Source organism: Gymnogyps californianus, chromosome 8, assembly GCF_018139145.2.
Source record: "Gymnogyps californianus isolate 813 chromosome 8, ASM1813914v2, whole genome shotgun sequence".
NCBI classification, from domain to species: Eukaryota; Metazoa; Chordata; class Aves; order Accipitriformes; family Cathartidae; genus Gymnogyps; species Gymnogyps californianus.
Window position 1 is genome coordinate 6,017,776 of NC_059478.1, and position 17,298 is coordinate 6,035,073.

A 17,298-nucleotide genomic window follows, 5' to 3' on the forward strand; every position below is an offset into this window, starting at 1 on the left:
CTGTGGCCGGATGCGGGGCCGCCTGGGATGGCGGGCTGCTTTTTTTGGGTGGAGGAGCTGGATTTTGGGGCCTCGTTGGGTATCTTTGTTGTGCATCCCTGGCAGGGTTGGGGCGAGGGCAGCAGGGTTTCCGGGGTCCCCGTTGTGCGGGGTGTCCCGGTAGGCGCTGCCTGGTGACGCTGCCTGACATCAGGGCCTCTGCCCAGGGCACTGCCCTCGGGCGGGCGGCTCCCCTCAGGGATGACCGTAATGGCGGCACCGCGGGTTTCGGGCCTGAATCAGCAGCCTTCACTTTTCCTTGCTTTATCAGAATTTTATCGTTTTATGCTATCTGTCCCCTCGCGGGAGGGTAGCGCTGCGGCCTTGCCCCCTTGCCCGGCGGTGCTGCCTGATGCTGGGGGAGGGGGTGGTATTTGGGGCACCCCCTTGATGTGGGGGTGTCGGCGGGGGGGGGGGGTGCAGGTGTGCTGCGCGGCTGCGCGCCCGACAGGGGGCGCCGCGATGCGGGCTGTCTTGGCCCCGCCCTCGTCCCCGCCCCGAGTGGGCGGGGCGTGCGGGCGGCCCTAAAGGCGCGGGCGGCGGCGGGCGGCCTGGCGGGCGATGTGGCGGTGGGCGCGGGGTGGCGGCGGCGGCGGGCGGCCGGCGCTGGTGGCCGGCGGCGGTCCTGGTGCTGGCGCTGGCGTTGCCGGCGGCGCGGCCCCGCCGGCTGTACTCGGCCACTGACCCTTTGGAGCTGCTGGGGCCGGGGGCGGAGGAGCGGCTGCTGGGCTCCCCCAGCGCCTGGGCCGTCGAGTTCTTTGCCTCCTGGTGCGGGCACTGCGTCCACTTCGCGCCCACATGGCGGGCCCTGGCCCACGACATCCGCGGTGAGTCCCCGGCCCGGCTGCCCGCCTCTGCCCTGTGCCCCGCTGCCCTGCTTCCCCCCCTTCCCCGCATCCCTGCCTGCCCGCCCTATCAGCACCCCCAAACCTTCCCTGTGTCCTTGACCTTGTTTTTCCCCGCTGTATCCCTGTCTCTGTCTTCTCCCATCAGCACCCCATTTAATCCCCAGTGTCTCTGTCCCTGTGTCCTTATCAGCACCCTTAAATCCCCCCTGTATCCCTGTCTGTTCTCCTATCAGCACCCCTAAATCCTTTCTGTGTCCCTGTCCCCCCCCCTCATCAGTGCTCCTGAATCCTTCCTGCATCCTTGTCCTATCATCCTCCTCTCCATCAGCACTCTTAAATCCTCCCTGGCCCTGCATCCTTGGCCCCGTCAGCACCCCTGCATCCCCTCTGCACCCTCCCCATCAGCACTCCTCAATCCCCTTTGCCCTGCCCTCTATCAGCACCCCTAAATCCTCCTGCGCCCTTGCCCCAGCCTCTCTGGGGCGTCTGCCTGGTGGGAAGGCCCAGGCCCCCGCCATGATGCCCAGGGCTCCCCCCCCCCGATGGCCAGGCCCAGCTTAGCAGCATCCCTGGAGCCCCTTTGGCTGGGAGATGCTCAGGCTGAGCCTACCCCAGGCGTGGGGGGTCCCGCTGCCCCCCCAGACCCTCCCTCAGGCCCGCTCCTCCCTGGTGCCTGCAGGGAGAGGCTGGCAGGGCGCTGGGGCCGGGTGCTGATCCCAGCTGGTTTGTTCCCAGCTTTGACCTTGATGCCTGGCCTGGCTGGTGCCCAGCCCGGCTTGGGGGACCCGCACACCCCACTGCCGGGCCCCTCACTCTGTCGGGGCTCGTTCTGCCTCCCCCGGCATCCCCAGGGTGCGCACACGACTTCTCCCTGTTATTGTGCTAATTGATATAGCGCAGTCGCTGCCGAGTGAGTCAGGGCGCTGGCCAGGGCAGGCGTACCGTCCCTCTGAGGGGATGCCGTCCCTCCCAGGGGATGCCGTCAGCGTTCCCCAGTGGGGCAGGATGTGAGGAATGGGGTGCGTGCCCGGGCCCTGCGGGGGAACGCCAGCTCTCCTGGCCCCTCTCCAAAACAGAGTCCCCCCCAGGGCTCCCCGCTCCGGAGGCTGGACCGCGGATGCGGTGCCCACGGAGGCAGGGCAGGGAAGCTCAGCATCCTCGCTGCCATTCCCACAGATGGATTTTCACAGGAGTGGGCTGGACGGGGAGGATGCTAATACCGGGGTGACCTGTGGGCACCACGTGCTGATGAGTCCAGGAGTGTGCCTGGCTCCATGCGGCAGGGCTTGGCACTGGCCCTCCTGTGCCACTGGTGCCAGGGCAGCGGCTTGTCTGCCCCGTCACCTGCGACACAGGATGGTCCCAGCGGATCCCCATCTCCGGCAGGCTCCCGCCTAGGGCAGCACAGGCTCCATCCATGTGCCGGCGCCACATCCTTCCCCATCCTGCTCGAAGGAGAGGTCGGGCGTTCTCCGGCTTGCATCCTTTACACTAAAAAGAAGCCATTTCAGAGCTTTTATCTCCATTTTGCTGCTGGCTTTCAGAGACTGCTGCTTCAAATGTCTCCATGCCCTCTTTCCTTTGTCTCTGTTTTACCCCAGGGACCTGCTGGTCCTCCCCGGGGAGGCGGCAGTGGAGAGACGCAGCAGGGGAGCGGATGCTTGGCACCTGGGTGGGCTCCACCATGGTGCCCCGGCCACGGGTTTTGGCTTGTTTCCTCTTGGTTATCAACCGTGCCCTCGGTCTGGGGTGAGACGAGCTGGAGCCCGTGTTCCCTGCTCTCCCCGAGCCGCGGTTAGCCATCCCTCCCCTTCTCCCAGCGGCCTCTTCCCGCTGGGGCAGAGGCTGGGCAGGCAGAACCAGACGGGCAGGCAGCTGCAGGCAGAGCTGCCTGCACTCGGGCGCTGGCGAGGGCAGGGCGTGCAAAGCCTGGTCCCGCCTTGCACGGCTTTCCCCACGCTCCTGCCGCACAAAAAGTAGGGCGCTAAACACCGGCGCGGACCGTGACTTTGGGTATTTGGGGCTTGGAAACCATCGGCTGGTCTCCTGTGAGGGGCGAGCCGTGATTTCGTGGCCGGGAGGAGCTGTGCTGCCGGCGCAGCGGGAGATCCCTGCCGTCTCCGCAGTGGTTGTGGGGAGCAGGGCAGTTTTGGGGGCCACAGAGGGGCTGAGCTGTGCTGACCGCATCTTCTGTCCCCACAGAGTGGAGGCCTGCGGTGATGCTGGCGGCCATCGACTGTGCCGACGAGGCCAACCAGCAAGTGTGCGCCGATTTTGGGATAACTGGCTTCCCCACGCTGAAGGTAAGGGCTATGTGCGCCAGGTGCTTGCCTGGTTTCATTGTGCTTTGCCTTTTGGCCTGTCCCTCTCTTGCTCCATCAGATTGACAGTACTATTGCACCAACGTATTCCCTTTGAGGCTTTGCAGGCTGGAGCTGTTTTGCCCTTCCCCAAAACATAACTGCGGCCGGGCTGCAGCCAGCGCAGCTGCTGGGTGATGTAGCAACAAGGAGGGGGAAAACCAAAATGCTGCTTTGTGGTGAAACGTAGAGGCCGGATCTCTCCTAGGATGGGGGATAGTCCGAAACCTGAGTTGGAAACGCCTGGGAAAGGCTGCTGGAGGGCAGAGGGCGGTTGCAGGCGCAGGTTTTGGAGGAGGGCGCAGGGATGCTGCGGGAGGCTGCACGGGGCTCTCCCGGGAGCCTCCTGCGGTGGCTGGCGAGGTGCCGTCCCTCCTCCTGGGCCCATGCCCGGCCCCTTAGCTGTGTCAATATGCCGTTTCGCAGCATTTCCCACTGCAAACAGAGCCTCGCTCCAACACAGGCAATAAAGCCGAAGCACTCCAGCTGCAGGCAGCGAAAGCCAGGATCTCCTTGAGATGGAACGGGGGGGATAAGGGTTTCATCAGATATGCCTTCAGTCCCGGCTTACAGGCTCAGCCCAAGGTGGGGTCAGATTTGGGGGTTTGCCAGGCAGGTTGGCTTGTGCCCCAGCCCTGCCCTGCGATCTGACTGAGCACCCAGTGCCTGAGCACCCACCACCCATGGGACATTGACTGAAACACCTCCCAGGGCAGGGAGGCGTGCTGACGTGGCGGTGCCAAGAAGTCACTTGCTTCGCATCCCCTGTCCCCGACAAACACCTTTTGCAAACAGCCCGTGCTCCCAGCCCAGCCTGCAAAGCAAACACCGGTCTGGCGCAACCTGGTTTTGCTGCTCTGGCTGTACTGTGGGCACCGGAGCCACTGTGGGAGACCAGGAGTGGGGAAAAAAAACCTTCTCCCGCTTTGTGAGAGCTCTGGAGCAGGGAGATAGCGGTTTGCAGGACTGGGAAGGTCCTGGCTGCCTCCCCGGGACCCCTGGAGACGCCTGCCCTGCTGCCTGCCAGCACTCAGCCCTTCGCTGGACATGGCTCCCAGCCCATGCCTGCATCCCTCCCCTCTGGGGATGCCCCGCAAGACGCGGCACGGCTGGGAGCTCCCTTTGCGGTGGCTGGTGTCAGTTAGCGTGCTGTAACGTCATGGGGAAACTGAGGCAGAGCCAGTCCGGGGGGAACCTCTGCCTGCTGGGCTGCACTGCCTCCCAGTCCCACTCTGAACGCTCTCACTTCAGTTTCCCCTTGTGTTTTTTTTTTTTTTTTTTTTTCCCCTTTCAGTTCTTCAGAGCTTTTAGCAAGAAGGCAGAGGATGGGATAAGGATTACCAGTGAGTATTCAGAGCCACGGGGTTTTTTTTTAACCCTGGCTACAAACGGCCCTGCTGCCCCCCCCACCCCCATGCGCTGGGACCTCGGGGAGGCAGCTCAGAGCGGCTCCCCTCGGCTCAGCCCATGCGACCAGCTTCCCCAGGGCTCACCCTTTGGCATCCTGTCCCCCTGCAGATCCCAGCGCCACCGTTCAGGACCTGCGCCATGCCATCATCACCAACCTCGAGCAGAGCCAGGATGCCTGGCCGCCCGCCTGTCCTCCGCTGGAGCCGGCGAGGTAGGGGCGGCAGGATTGGGGGGTGGCTCTGGTGACCTCCATCCCATGGAGAGCAGGTTTCTGGGGAAATCCTGAGCCAAAAATGAGCACGGAGCAGCCACTGCATCACCCATGTCCCAGGGAGACACAGATGACCTGGCCAGGCTAGAGCCATTGACGTGGCCCGGATGAGATGGGCCATGTTGTTGCATCCCCTAACGAACCTGCTAATCAGCCTTAATTAGAGCAAGTGGCGCCCAGGCCGGGGATGTGGCAGCGCCATGCCGTGCTGAGTGAGGCCACTGCCATTAGCAGCTTTTTCCTGCCCTGAGAAAGGCTTTTCTTGATTCGGTACAAATTTGTTGGGATCTGAGTTGTCTTTGCTGGATGCAGGCGGTTGTCCGCTGTGCCGGGGGAGGAGCATTTGGCTTTCCCAAAGCAATGGTCAAACTGGGCTTGTGCTTCAGGTTTCCAGTGCTTCTGTGTCCTAGCCAAAAAAAACAAGAGCCCTGGTTCAAGTTCATTGCTGTTTTTTCCCCTGGGCAAGCATGCAGCTCCCTCCTGCCCTGCCCTGCCCGTGCTTTGTTTTCTGCCTCCTTGGCTGACCCCAGCAAGTTTTCTCAAAGCCTGTGAACCGGAGCAGAAAATTGGGTTGGAAACTTCAGCGGGGAGGAATTGCCTGCTCCATGGGGCTGAACCTGCACCAGCATCCCCTGCTGAATCCCCGGGGATGAGGGCCAAGCTCCTTTCGGGTGGGAGGGCAGAGATCCGGCTGATGCCGAGGCACCCGCTGCCATCCTCTTCTCTTTTGCAGCACGGAGGAGGTTCGCAGCTTCTTCCAGAGGAACAAGGACCAGTACCTGGCACTGATCTTCGAGAACAGCGACTCCTTCGTGGCCAGAGAGGTGGGTACAGCTGCATTTGTCCCCTGTTTCTCTTGAAGCCTGCGTCCCCGCTGCCCGATAACTCCTGGGTGCCTTTGGCAGGGAAGTCCTCTCCCGACAGCCTCCCCGGTCGGCTTGCGCGCTGCTTTGCAGGTGCAAAGTGCTATACAGGGTGCTAAATAGGCCTGCTGTAGCCCCGGTGGGGCTGAGGGTCCTGCCTGCACCCCCATCTCACCCTGGGGCCGCTGGGCTTGCAGGTGGCGCTGGACATGCTGCAGTACGAGAACGTGGCGGTGAGGAGGGTGCTGAGCAGCGAGAAGGAGCTCGTGGAGAAGTTCGGCGTCACCACCTTCCCCTCCGGCTACCTGCTCCTCCGCAATGGCTCCTTCTCCCGCCTGCCCGTGTGAGTGCGGGACACGGGTGGGGGGGCGGTCTGGGGACCCTGGTGGGGTGCCAGGCTTGTGCCCCATCTCTCCGCTCTCCTCTGTAATTGTGAGGAAGTTCATTCAGAAGGAGACAGTGGCTGGGTCGGACAGGCTGGCAGGGGGCAGGGGGCTGCTGGTGGGCACTGAACGGGGCTGCCAGCCGTGCCTGGAGCTGGCAGAAGGGAAAATGGCTTGTGATCGAGCCATCCCTCCGCCACATCTGCCTGGACGTGGCACGGCGCAGCTGCCTGGAGCTCAGCTCTGCTCTGGGTTGCGTGCCAGGATACCCACTGCTGGGGCAAGCGGAGCGTACAGACCACCCCGCACTCATTCCCCAGGTCCAACTTGCCGGTCTGGCTAAGCCTTTGATCTCCTTTGCTCTCTCCTGGGGCCGGGGGCTGTTTGGGAGGGAAGAGGGTCTTGCTCACGGCTTCTCCTTTGTTGCAGGCACATGGAGGCGCGCTCCTTCTACACCTACTACCTGCGCATGCTCTCGGGCGTCACCCGCGGCTCCTACAAGCTGAACACAACCGCCGACGCTTCCAACGAGACCAACGCGTCCCAGCTGAAGCGTGCCGACCGGTCAGACCTCCCCTTCCGTCATTTTGGGGCTGTGGGAGGCCGGGGCTGGGGCAGGGAGGAGGTGCCGTGGCCATGGGTGGGTGACGGGCTGGGACCGTGCCTTACCCCTGGGAAAAACCCTGAATCGTGGCTGGGTCCCCGGGGACGGCGATTAACGGGCTGACGGAGCATCGTGTTGCGCTGCCCTCCCCAGCTCCAAGGTGTACATGGCCGACCTGGAGTCCACGCTGCACTACTCGCTGCGGGTGGAGGCTGCCCGTGCCGCCACGCTGTCGGGAGCCCAGCTGGCCGCCTTCAAGTGCTACGTGGCCACGCTGGTGAAGGTGAGGAGCTTTTGGTGTCGGGAGAGGAACTGCCCGCACCTCCACGTAGCTATTTATAAGGTCAAATGCAAATGCAGGGCGCGGGCCACCACGTCCCAGTGCTCGCAGGTAGTGAAGCATGGCGGTTTCAGATGTGAGCCCTGTGTCCAGATGCTCAGCGTGTCCCATGGCCGCCGTGGGGCTGTCCCCGTCCCTGTGGATCTCCAGACTCAGCCCGGAGTCCAAACAGGTGCTGGAGAGTTTCAGACAAGGTGCGGGTGTTGGTGAGCAGAGCAGGATCGGCATTTACAGGAGGTGTCGAGGCAGTAGGTTTTTTCAGAGGAGACTGTGTCACCTGCTGGGGTGGCAGAGATGATCAGAGGGGTTTGTAACTCTGATCGCCTGACTTGGATGCTCGGCTCGGGGAACTGATCTCTGCGGGCTCCTTTGATAGCTCAGGAAAGGGACTCTCCCGCTCTGAGTCAGGCTCTGGAAGAGCCTAATTTAAGGTCTCCTTTTTTCTTCTCTGTTGGGCTTGGTGAAATTGAAGTGTGTAGGAGCTTTGAGCCAGCAGAAGCAGGGCAGTTTAATTTCCTGGTGCGATGGAGCGCTGCGTTTGGCTGAGGTTTCCACCTCTGGGGGTTGCAGGAGCCCTGTCCCCATCCCCATCCCTGTCCCAGCCCGGGCTCCTTGGCAGACCTTCACCCAGCCATGCCCGCCTTCTTTGCTCCCTCCTTTGTCACCCAGGGTCTCGTGCTCAGTTTGGACCTCGCGTAGCCCTCGCTGATGTGCGAGACACCCCCCGCTCCCACCCCTGCCTGCTCTCCCCTAGCAAAGAGCTCCAAATGCGAAGCCACTGGTGCAACGAGTCTTAAGTCCTCAGCTCAGAGCTTCATGTGGCTCTTCCTCTCGTTGCCCCCCAGCTATTACCCTCGCTATTTCTCCCTTTAATGAGATCCACAGGTTACGTCAGTAAATCCCCCATCGCACCAGCTCCTTGGCCAAAGGTATGAGCTTGCTAGGCTGGTGGCGAGCAGCAGTGGTTTTATTTGATCAGCTTTTAATTCTTCCTGCAAACCTTCCCCTCGCTGGCCGAGCGCCGGATTTGGCAAGGAGGCGAAGCTGTGTCCCCGCCGCGGGCAGGAGGCACCGGGGCGGTGGGTGGTGGGTGCCGGGGCTTCCCCAAGGATGCCGAGCCGGCGCTGCCGTTGCCACGCTCATCCACAGGACGGAGCAGCGTCCCCAGGATTGCTGCCAGCCCGGCAGGGCTCAGGCTGGGGGAGCTCAGCCAGCAGGTCCTAGCCTTAACTGTTGCCTTCCCAAGAGATAAGGAGGGAGGAAAAATCCTAACGTGGAAAGAAGTAGTGCCTGGAAAGCAGGGAATCGCATGGCAAAGCCTCCCACCGAAGGAGCCGGGGACGACGACTGCATTTTGCAGCAGAAACGTCAGGTCACAGATGAATTCCCCTGCGAATTTGGGACTTTCCGTGCGATTCCCCACAGGCCCCGGGGAAAACAGCTCGAATTTAGCAAAATGCTCCTTCCTTTCATTTCCCTGTCACTTTTGCTGTGTGCTGCTGGTCTCATCCACCCCATGGGTCGGTCCCTCTGTCCGTCCATCGGTGGCACGTGCTGGTGGGCTGCCGCCTCTCCCTGGAGCGCCTGTGGTTTTAAAGTGCTGCTGCTAATCGGCTTTGCGCTGACTTATGGTCAGAGTGGCTTTTTGCCTCCCCTCAGACGGGACCGAGGTTCAGAGCCTGAACATGCACCCAGGGGCCTCGCCACTGTGGGGGGGGGACACGCCGCAGCCCCCAGCCCCTCGGGGCTGCGCACCGAAACCTCGCCGGGACCGTGCTGCCCTCTGGCACATGCTGCCATAGAGGATGCTGGTGCTGCCCAGTGCCCGTCCCGGTGAGCTGGGGGTGCTGGTGGGCTGCCCTCCTGCTCGTGGGGGGGTCTGGGTTTCCTCACCCCTCTCCCCCCTCTGCAGTACTTCCCCGGGCGCCCCTGCGTGCAGACCTACCTGCAGTCCCTGGACGGCTGGCTGAGGAACTGGACGGAGCCCGAGCTGCCCCGCAGCGCCTTGAAGGAAGCCATGAAGAATAACAAAGATGTAAGGCACCCACGGAGACCCCAGCCTCCGCTCTCCTCTCCTTGCCCCTTTCCCCCCCACCCCGCATTATCTGCCAGCTCCATCACGCCGTGTCCGTCTGTCCTCCAGGCCTCCCACCCTGCCGTGCTCCCCACCAACATGACCTGGGTGGGCTGCCAGGGCAGCGAACCCCACTTCCGCGGCTACCCCTGCGGGCTCTGGACCGTCTTCCACCTCCTGACCGTCCAGGCTGCCCAGAGTGGCCCCGACAAAGGTATTGGTGTCCCTGGGGGGGCTCGGGTCTCGGGGAGGGGGTGTCTGGACAGTTTGTGGCACAGGCAGGGATGCTGAGTGCAGGCAAAGGCTTGTCTCTCCCTGAGGTATGTCTGCGGGGAGGGCAAGAGCTGCAGAGTCGGGGTGTGGTGTTGCCACCTCAGCCGTGGGACCATGGCGGTGGCACTGCGGGGTCCGGACTCGCCCTCCCGTCCCCCACTATCCTCTCCTGTCCCCAGAGCTGCCGCTGGAGGTGCTGAGCACCATGCGCTGCTACGTCCGGCACTTCTTTGGCTGCCAGGAGTGTGCCCAGCACTTTGAGGCCATGGCGGCTGAGTCCATGGACCAGGTGGCGGGCCGGGAGGAGGCCGTCCTCTGGCTCTGGTCCCACCACAACAAGGTCAACGCTCGCCTGGCAGGTAAGGGGGGCCGTGAGGAGGGGAGCCGGGGCGGCTTCCCAGGGGAAAAGGGGAGGCGAGGTGGAGGAGCCTCCCTCCTCCTGGGTGGAGCTGGCAAATGGCTGCACTGGGGTGCAGCAGTGGGGACATCCCGTTATCATCGTCCCCCATCACAGGGGACAGCAGCTGGTCGTGCAGCATCAGACCACCACGGAGGTGCAGTTGGGTCTTACACGCTCCCTGCAGGGAGCTTCCCAAAGCCGCCACGTGCCCTCGGAGGACCCTTCCTCCTGAGATGGCTCCTCCAAATGTCCCCGTCCCCATCCCCGTCCCCAGCTGCTGGATGCTCCAGGGTGTTTGTACCAGTACAAGGGGAGGGCTGTGTCGCATGTCCCCTCTAACCCCCTCACTGGCTCCGGTCCCTGCAGGAGGTGACACGGAGGACCCCAAGTTCCCCAAGCTGCAGTGGCCTCCGCCGGACATGTGTCCCCAGTGCCACAATGAGGAGCGGGGGTGCACACCTGGGATGAGTCGGCTGTGCTCACCTTCCTCAAGGCGCACTTCTCACCGGCCAACATCTACCCGGACTATGCCGAGGTCGACCCCGTCCCCATGGCCAGGGAGGGGACGGGTGCCAGGCTGAGCACCGAGGGCCTGCGAGAGGAGAGAGAGAAGGAGGAGGAAGAGGACGAAAAGGAGACGGAGGGTGAGACGAGAGCTCCGGGGCGACGGGCTCCCCCGAGCCGCGGCGCCCCAGCATTGTGCGGCTGAACCCCAAGCTGCGGGAGGTGAGCGAGGACATCGTGGACCTGGACTCCTTCAGCGAGCAGCACTTCAAGAGCCAGGCGCTGCGAGCGGCAGCCGGCCGGCGCCGGCGGCTCAGCAAGCGGGACACCATCGCCCTGCCCCGGGATGCCGGGGTGGGCCGGGAGCACCGGCGAGCTCCCGCTGTCCTGGTCCGGGAGGAGGAGGAGGCTGGGGAGGGCGTGCGGAAGAGCCCCTGGCTGCGGGTGCTCGGCTTGGGCTTCTCCCGCCTGGACATCAGCCTCTGCGTCGCCCTTTATTTCCTCTCCTCCATGTGCCTCCTGGGCATGTACACCTTCTTCCGCCTCCGCACCCGCGCCCGGAAAGGCCGCCCCGGCTTCCCCGTGGCCTGAGAGCGGTTGCGGGGGGCGGGGGCTGCCCCCAGGGTGGGTGGGCTGCTGAGCCGGGGCACCCCTGGGACACCGTTTTGTCCCCCAGTGGGAAGGGGTTTGGTGCATCCCCCCCCCCAGGATCTGCCCTGCTTGCAGCAGTTGCCTCACCCAGGGTGGGGGGCAGAGGGTGGAGGGCTGTTTTTGGGGGGGAAGGAGGTGTCGGAGCATCCCCCCCTCAGGTCACAGTGCCACGTTTTCAGGCGCGCAGGAGCTGGGACGCCAACAGCGGTTCGGGTCTCGGCACCCAGCTGCCCTTGGGAGCTTGCTGGCGCTGGGCTGGTTTCAAACTGGGAAGCCCAGTCCCGTGCTGGGGAGCAGCCCTTTGGGGTCAAACCACTAGTGGGGCCAGGAGGGTGGGGGTTTAGCCCCCCAAAAAGTGGGCACTGCTGGGCAGGGGGTGGCAGTCGTGGGTTCATCTGCATTTTGTGTGTCCCCCACTTTGAGACGTGGACCGGGGCCCCCCGCCTTTCCTCGTCCCCTCCGTGCGCTGTTGCTTGCTCTCTGCTTGTCTTAGTGGAATAAATTATTTTTGCCGATGCCAGCCCCGCTGTGTTGGCTGGTCCCTACCATGCAGGCACACCAGGGCAGCACCTCCCCTCCCTGCCGTCCCCCCGCCGCCGGCTGTCCCCGCTCTGGCCTCCCCCCATCACCCCAGGAAGAGCACTGGCTTGGTTTTAATCCTTTAAATATTTTTAATTGTTACTGTTGTACATTTTCCTCCTGCTTTTTGCTTCTGGATGCACCCGTGGCTTGGCCAGCTGTCCCTTCTACAGCCGGCGTGTCCCCGTGGTTGGGGTGGCTCGTGGTTTGTCCTCCAGCAGGGTGATGGGGAGGGAGCCTGGGGGGCCAGGAAGCCACTGGAAAAAAGTTGGCACGAGCCATGGAGCTGCACTTCGGTGCCGGCTGTGCCCGTGGTCCAGAGCAGGGAGACACGCACAAGCATCCCTGCATCCCCCCGGGGACCGGGACCTCCGCGGGCGCAGGCCCCCTGCGCCTGTCCCCGATTCTCTCTGCCCTTTTATCCTTGTTAGGAATCATTAAGGAAAATGGTTGTTTTCCAGAGCCGGGGCCGGAGCTGGAGCCATCTGCTCTCCCGGCGCTGTCTAAATCCCCCTGTAACAAATTCATTGGGATTACGCTGCCCTCCCCTAATCCCAGCCCTTCCCCCCACGCAAGGGATTTAAAAGGATTAGAGCCCGGCCGATAATAAACTTTATTAAGGGGGAGGGGGGGTGTCAATCCGATTTGGAGCCTTTTTCTTGATATCTTCACTTTGCCCAGGTGGGAGGCGAGGGCCGGCGGAATGGGGAAGGAGGGTGGCCGGCTCCACTGCTGCCCGGGCACCAGGAACTCTGGCTCCTCCGGCCCTTCCTCCCTCACTTGCCCTTGAAATAAATTTTCTTGCTCCGTCTTTCCTTCTTCTGTGGTGTCTGTGCGTGGTCACACCTCCACGGGATGTGGGGCTGGCACCCCTGCCCTGCTACTGCTGGCCCACTTGGCCTTGGCCATGTCCCTTAGCCGGGTCCTTGGACTCATCCCAGCATGGAGGGGGGCTGTGTCCCCTGAGCTGGGTGCCGGTCCTGCCCACCGCTGGGTGATGGATGGGGAAGGTCTCATGGCTGCAGCCCTGCTGCCTCCTTCTCCTTGATTTCCCCGGGGGATTTATCCCCAACATCAATAACCCCCCGTGCACCCCCTCCCTGCCAGCTGCTCCCCTGCGTGGGACCGAGGGCTTCTGAGGAGGGGCTGCCCGCGGTTACCCCCGGCCCCAAAATACCTTGGTGGGGCTGCCTGCGGTTACCCCCGGCCCCAAAATATCTCGGTGGGGCTGTGGGCTGCAAAGCCGGGGACAGGCTGGGGGATGTATGAGGGGGATGCAGTAGGTGGGTGCATTGGAGGGATGCAGCAGGAGGGTGCAGGGGATTAGGGGCTGGGGAGGCCGGTGCTGGGGCAGGGGAGGAGGGAGCTGCCGGCAGGGCATTAGCAGGCAGCCGCAGGCAGGGCTGCCCAGATTAGCATCCCCGACAGGCCCGCCGGGGAGATTTACAGGGCCGGGGAGCTAAAGCTGCCGTGCACGCAGGAAAAAAGAGAGTCCAGTAAATAGACTTTCCGTAATCCTGTTTGGTGCAGTCCCAATCCTCCTGGCCCCGGCTCTCCGGGCTGTGGCACCGGGGTGTGTGTGTGTCCCCCAGCATGTGGGGAACCCCAATACAGGGCACAAATGAGCCGTTGCAGGCAGCAGTGCAGGCAGGAGGCTGCTGCGGGGCTCGGTGCTCCCCAGGGGAATCTTCCTCCACACTGTCCCCCCCGGAATGGTGACTTCGGGGCAGGCCCCCACCTGAGCCCTGGCACAGGGGGAGCATCAAACCGTGCCATGGCCGCGCTCACAGGTGGGACAGCCTGTCCCAGGGGGGGACCCCGCTCCAAGCCCCCCAAGGTGCCCTCCCTGATGGGAGTTACCCCTTCCCAGTGCTGCCACAAGCCGGGGCGTCCCTGGGGCTAATTACCCAAATGGCCGCAGGCTGGCGCGAGGCAGCCGCTATTCCCTAATACAATTTACCCTCTAGTGCAATTTAATTTTCTGTGAGGCCGGCGGCCGGCCCCCTGCACACCCAGCCACCTTCCCACCCCTTCGGCACTCGCTCCCTCCCACCTTGCCCCTCTTCCCTTTCCCTCCTCGGCACGGGTGAGAGCCTTTCTCCACCAGCATCCCCCCGTCCGCCCGCGCTCGGGCCATAAAATCACCAGGGGTTTGCTTAACGTCGATTAATTTTCAATTACAATTAGCAACGCCCCGTTCGGCAGCGCCTGCAAGGGGAGAGGCTTTCTCCAGCCGCTGGTGAGTACCTGGGTCTCGCCGTGCTTGTCCTCGCTCCAGGCCACCCCTGGCAATAGGGGTGTATGTGGGATGGGGTCAGGGGTAATTACTGGGGTAATTAAGAAGTGGGGAGCGGTAGGGGCTGCTGGCGGGCTGCACACATGGGGACTCGGGGTGCCAGGGCCAGCGCTGCCTGGAGGGGAGGTGGCCCCATGCCAAAGGGTGGCTACAGGCAGCTTTGGCCCCATAAGGATGTCCCCCCGCCTCGGGCTGGGGGAGCTGGCTTCGTCACGTGAGGGGACTCTGGGAGCTGGGCTGAGACCTGGCAAACTCGCTGCACGGGTGGTATGAAGCCTTGGCGTCGGCTGAGCTCCCCGGCACCTCTGAGCCCACTCAGGCTTTGCCAACGGAGGATGTGGCTGCGCTCACACCCCCCAGGCATGGGCCAGGCGTGGGTTTTCCCTTGGAAAGCCCAATTCCGCCTTCGAACGCCCCTGTTGCACCCGGGAACGATGCACCGACGTCCCCATCGGTGACACACTGCCCTCGGTGTCCCCAGTTCCCATGTGCCCGGGCTGGAGCACACGAGGGGAGCCTGGGTCCAGGTCTTGGTGAAGGCTCTGGGGTTTGCCGGCTTTTTTGTTATTAGTTAAAACCAGCAGGGAAGGTGCGGGAGCACCATCCCTGCTCGTCCGTGGGTTTTGCATCATCGTGTCACGCTGCTCGTGTCTTCATCTGGCTGCAGGGCCAGAGGGAGTTCAGGCAATGCCAAGGAGGGAGCGGGGCATCTGTGCGGCCAGAGCCCCCCAAAACCGCCGCAGAAATACAACCTGATGAAAATCATGACATTCTCCCTTCTGCAGGCTGGTTGCCACCGACCCTTAGCTCTGTTTTAGCTCTGGGAGAGGGAGAAAGCCTGGAGGGGGACATTTCACACCCATCACATATAACCCCCCCTCCTCGGGCACCACCAGGATCCGGCAGCATCTTGGGTGGCACAAAGGGGGTTTGATGGGCCAGCAGCTCATGCCCACCTCCACCATCCTCTCCTCCCTGAATGCTGGGATAACAGGGTGTGCTGGGAAAAGCAAACCCAAAAGAGACCAAAAAACCCCAAAATGACAAAAAAAAAACCCCAAAGAAACCAAAAAAACCACCAATGTGAGGAACAGATGGACAGCAGGAAGGAGGCAGGGGGACACAGCAATACTACAAGGGGAGGAAGGGATGAAGGCTCTACAGGGAAGATGTGGCGAGCCGAGAGCGAGCAGGGAGGAAGATGCTGGTGGGTTGGTTTTTTTTTTAGTGGACACTCGTGGTGGCAGCCCCCCCCGGCCGCACGATGCTCCCCCGAGGCGAAGGCTCGGTGCTGCGCGACTCCCTTTGCCCGCTCGCCGCTGCCATGAGTGATCCGGAGCAGGGCAGAGGGGGCTGGATCAATCTGGCAAAGCAGAAAAATGAATGAAAATTGAATTCCCTGAGGGGAAGGGGGTGGGGGGAGCTGTTACCCCGGCTGAGAGATAAATCAGAGCATGCCGGAGGGGGGGGGGACGGAGATGACTCCCAGCAGCGGTGGAATAATTAGGGAAATAAGTTGGAAAGGCAAAGAGGTGGGACAGGGAAGCCACGGGGTAGTGTCCGTCTGTCCACCTGTCCGCACGTCCGGCTAAACTTCTCCCGTAAATCCGCCTTAGGGACCTGCTTTTCTGCATCCCCGGGCTGGGAGCTGTGCTCCGGCACTGCCGGCCGGCTGGGGACCGCGCGGGGGGACGGTGGCCCCTGCCCCAAGGGGCTGGGGAGCGCAGGTGGCCGGGGGCGGCAGGGGCCTGGGCGCGCTTAATGCACTTAAGAGCCGGAGCTTGATTTAGGGGAGAAGGGGAGGGGAGGGGAGGGGATGGGAGGGGATGGGATCCACCTCCCCCGTGGCGGGGAGCTGATTTTGGGGCTCGATGGACTGCGAGGGCAGGGGGCTCACTCCTGCAATGAGCGCACACGGGTCTCTGCCCAATGGCGCAAGATAAGCCGGCTGGGGTTTTGCTGGTAAAATGAAGCTTTGGGGTTAAAAGTCAGCAGCTCATTGAAAAACTGTTGTTTTTTCCTAAGGAACCATCAGGCTTATTACATTTCTTAGGTTTATTACTTTTATTTTTAAACAAAAATTGTTTTTTCCAATTGCTGGCGTGTCCCACCCACACATTCCCTGAGGGGCCGGTTCAGGTTTTTTCAGGTGGGAAAAGCCTCTTCCTCGTTTGCATGTCAGCACGGAAACGAAGGCACGGAAAGGGCACACGTGAGCCGAGGGCGGCTGCGCTCTCGGCCGGGCTGAGCATCCTTCCCTCCCCTCCCAGCGCTGCCATGGGTGCCACCTCGGAGGTTTCACCCCGCTCGGGCAGGCTCAGCGCTCGAAGCGCCCCTTAGCCAGTCAGAGCGGGATGCCGCAGCACGTCGGGGCCGTTTGGCACCGTTGTCCCCGAGCCGGTGACACGGTGAGCATCAGGAAGGGCGATGCTCGAGGCACCCACTCTGGCTAACTTCAGCTGCGATTCAGTGAGCTTTCTTGCTCAGCCCTTTGCCGCCGCGTGCCGCCGGTACCGCCGCCTCTTGACGCATCAGTTTTGCTCTGGTGCCGTAGGCTGTGTTGCCCCAGGGTTTTTCCTCGGCAAAGCCCCGTGGGGATCCTTCTGGAAGCTGTAGTCACGCCGAGCCCTTCGCCCTGTGACTTTGGCATTGCCACCCTTGTGCCGCAGCAGCCAGCGGGCTGTCGGGCTGGGCGTGCTGCAGCACTGCGGAGTTGGATTGGATCTTTCCATGCCCAGATGCATCCCTGGGGAGCTGCTGCTGGGATGGGCCCCGGGGCATTCCGGCGCCCTGTCGAAGCAGAGCTTGCCACGGCCGTGCCCGGCGCTGGGGTTGCCCATGGGGGTTGCCAGCCACCGGGAAATAACTCATGTTGGCGCGGCGGCGGCAAGGGGATGGTGATGTGCCGGTGTCTGCTGGAGCCGGGAAGGTGCCTGCCTGGCTAAGCCCCCATTCCCAGTGGCGGGAGGGACAGTGCTGGGGCTGTGTGCCCGAAGGGGGGACTCGCCACCCCCTCCCATGGAGCGGGAGACAGTCCTGAGCCCCGACAGCAGAGACTGGGGCCTTTGGCTCTTCACTCTCTCCCACCAATGGCACCGTTGGACAGAGCTCCCTGGCACCGGACAGCGCCCCCGGTCGCGACAGCATTATGTCGCGACAGCATTATGTCACGACAGCGCCAGCCGCTCGAGGCCGGGCCCGGCCCCGGTGCGCTTCGCGGCCGCGGGGCGCCCCTAGACCCCGCCCCTTCCCCGCAGGCCCCGCCTCCGGGCCGCAAGCCCCGCCTCCCCACCTTCAGACCCCGCCCCCTCCGGCGCGGGGCGGGCGGCGATTGGCCGCGGGCGGCCCGCCCCGCCCCCGCCCCCTGCGGGCGGTGACGTCAGGCGCGCTCCCCGCAGGGTGA

General features: G+C 63.3%; 1 protein-coding gene across 1 annotated transcript; it reads left to right on the forward strand.

The window, feature by feature from the left end:
- The first annotated feature begins 600 nt into the window (after positions 1–600).
- On the forward strand, positions 601–12,279 carry QSOX1 (quiescin sulfhydryl oxidase 1). Its single transcript, XM_050900596.1, is given in 15 exon segments — positions 601–651; positions 653–866; positions 3,090–3,190; positions 4,542–4,590; positions 4,766–4,868; positions 5,662–5,752; positions 5,989–6,134; positions 6,604–6,738; positions 6,932–7,061; positions 9,031–9,153; positions 9,262–9,406; positions 9,645–9,824; positions 10,232–10,315; positions 10,318–10,530; positions 10,533–12,279. Coding segments are annotated over 15 exon segments (2,193 nt in total). The 3' UTR covers positions 10,961–12,279.
- The last annotated feature ends 5,019 nt before the right edge of the window (positions 12,280–17,298 follow it).